Genomic DNA, 2,734 nt, shown 5'->3' with positions numbered 1-2,734 from the left:
GAGGCAGGTGGGTGGGCTGCGAATTCTTGGAAGGGCTCATTAATGAAAACCCCCTGATGGTGACCACCTGTGGAAAGGCTCACCTCTTCCATGTGAAGCTGATAAGAGCCAGGAGATTCCACAGTTCAGGTAGTTCCCCCACCTCCCGGGAGTTTTGTGGTCACTATTAATCATTTCCTCTAACGGTGCATATAAAAGCTCTTTTGCCAGTGAGCCCAGTATTCAGAGAGAAAGGCTAAAGTCCTCAGGAGGATGTGGCTGCAGAACCTGCTGCTTCTGGGCACTGTGGTTTGCAGCATCTCCGCACCCACCCGCCCGCCCAGCCCCGTCACCCGGCCCTTCCTACATGTGGAAGCCATTAAAGAAGCTCTGAGCTTTCTGGGACGGAGCACTGACCCTGCTGCTGTGCTGGTGAGTGAGGGAGGGGGGGAGCGAGGCTCGTGCCTGGGCCACCTTGCAGCCAGCCCCCCTGGCCTGGACGAGCCCTGCCTGCCAGCTTCATAACACCGCATTTCCTTTTCCATAGGATGAGACAGTAGAAGTCGTCTCGGAAGTGTTTAACCCTCAGGTAAGATGCTCTTCTCTGACACACCTTCCCAGAGACCTCTGCCGTTCGGGGAGAGGGTGGGTGGCTCCACGTTAAGTGGGTTCTCACAAGGTGGTCCATTTCCCCCCAGGCAGCTGGCTGCCTTGCCCCTGCGGCAGTCCCATGAGCTGCCTTATTATCTGAGCAGCCATGGACACACCTAGCATTCAAGGGGCCAGGGGTCGCCGGGGACAGGTGGGTAAGCAGGGGCTGGTCATGAGGCAGGGACTGTGGCGCGGGCCACTCACTGTGATGGCTACAGAGGGGCATAGAGGGGTCCAGGTGATGCCCTGCCCCCTTTCCCCTGAAAAGTGAGGTAGTGACCCCTTTCCTAGGGGCTGAGACCCTCTTGAGATGCCAGGCCAAGGGAATATGCTGTGCGGGCTGAGGGTGGCCTGAGCTGAGTGGTGAGGTGGAGTCGAATTAGTGCCTACAGTGGACGGGGGTCAGGGCAGCATATATGACTGGACCTGCCTGAGACTAGCTGGGACCTCCCAGGCTTTACTCTTAGGGCACAGGGATGAGAACGCGAAGTGATGGGGAGGGCTCTTGGCCACTGCTTACCAAAGCCTGGACATTTTCCACAGGAGCCGACGTGCCTGCAGACCCGCCTGGAGGTGTTTATGAAGGGCCTTCGGGGCAGCCTCACCAGGCTCAACGGCTCCTTGACCTTGATAGCCAGCCACTACAGGCAGCACTGCCCCCCTACCCTGGTGAGTGCCTGTGTCAGCGCCCCGAACAGGAAGGTCTTGGTCTTGGAGGATGGAGGACTGCGGAGGGGAGACCTTTGAGGGTGGCTGTTAGGGACACAAAAGGGAATCTGTGTTAACAGATTTGTAATTAGAGCAGCCCAGCCCATTTCAGGCTCAAGGAGTTCAAAGTCTGGAGCTCCAGAGTCCACAGCGCCCCCTAGTGGCAGCTGCTCTGTTCTTGTCAGAGGTGAGGCAAACCCAAGGAAACGCAGGGTCAGGCCAAAGATACAGAGGAAATTCCGGAGCCCAAGTGCCACCTCCGGAGGGAACCTTCCCTGGGCCCTGGTGGGGTTCCTGGATTGCATGAGGGCAAGGTCGGAAGCATATCCAGATGCACAAAGTCCAGCCATTCCTTTCTTGTGGGAACAGAGCTGTGTATTCCTGCCCTTTCTGGGTGTTTGGAGCCAGCCTCAGCCAAGCTGCTCTGTCCGAAGAGCCAGTGGCCCAACTGCCCAGCAGACCAGCCTCCAGCATTTTGCAGGTGCCTGGCCCCAACTTCGGGTGACACATGTCACCTGATCCTGTCAGCAGGCAGGCCCGAGATGGGCCTTCTGACCTCTGAGTCCTAAGAGACACATAAACACGCTGGTGCTCTCCCCTCCCCCCTCATGTTACCCATTCATGCCTAGACTCAAGTTTTCTTTTTCTCTCTCTTTCTCTCTCTCTATTTTTTTTTTTTCTTTAAGGAAACTTCCTGTGAAATCCAGAACACCACTTTCGAAAATTTCAAAGAGGACTTGAATGCTTTTCTACTTACCACCCCCCTTGACTGCTGGAAGCCAGCCTAAAAGTGAGGCAGGCCAGTCCAGGAGCCAGCCCTGGGAGCTTACCCTCCTACCTTCAAAGAGCCGAAACTCAGGATCTCCACCTTGGAGGGGACACAGGATGGGCCAGGCCATGGGGCCACGGACTTGTGCTGAGCCATGCTGACCCATATCTGGGTGGAGGACTTTTACACTGGCAGGGACCATTAATATTTATTTATATATTTATGTATTCTAATATTTATTTATTTATTTATGCTCCTACTTAGTATTTATTCGAGATATCTTATCATCATAATAAATTATTAAAATTCTGTTCTTATCTGTGCAGTTTTGCAGTTTGTTTTCACCATGAGCAAACGCTAGTGGTGCTGCCCTCCCTACAGGATAGTGGGAGGTTACCGGGAGCGGGGGCAGGGGCTGGGGCCTGCGGCCAGTCAAGCATTATCTGTAGACAGCACTGTCAGAGTAGAAGGGAGGGGGGAGCAGCCTGAGTGCAGCATTCAGCACTCCTGGATGTGCTTCCCAGGATGCACAGGGGCTCCCATCCTAGGGAGAAGTTTCCAGGTTCACTTAAAAATCCAAGGGACCCAGTCAGTGGGAAACTTGCCCCAGAGAAGGAGCATCCTCCT

At 54.9% G+C, this 2,734-nt stretch overlaps 1 protein-coding gene across 1 annotated transcript; it reads left to right on the top strand.

Moving 5' to 3' along the window:
• The first annotated feature begins 240 nt into the window (after positions 1-240).
• On the top strand, positions 241-2,420 carry CSF2 (colony stimulating factor 2). The gene is made up of 4 exons (XM_036424361.1): positions 241-411; positions 527-568; positions 1,174-1,299; positions 2,025-2,420. The coding sequence occupies exons 1-4, from the start codon at positions 253-255 to the stop codon at positions 2,124-2,126; spliced, it is 429 nt and encodes a 142-aa protein (XP_036280254.1). The 5' UTR covers positions 241-252; the 3' UTR covers positions 2,127-2,420.
• The last annotated feature ends 314 nt before the right edge of the window (positions 2,421-2,734 follow it).

The sequence above is a fragment of the Pipistrellus kuhlii genome, unplaced genomic scaffold, assembly GCF_014108245.1.
Source record: "Pipistrellus kuhlii isolate mPipKuh1 unplaced genomic scaffold, mPipKuh1.p scaffold_m20_p_8, whole genome shotgun sequence".
NCBI classification, from domain to species: Eukaryota; Metazoa; Chordata; class Mammalia; order Chiroptera; family Vespertilionidae; genus Pipistrellus; species Pipistrellus kuhlii.
The sequence above is the reverse complement of the archived record's forward strand: the minus strand, read 5'-3'. Positions and strand labels throughout refer to the sequence as shown.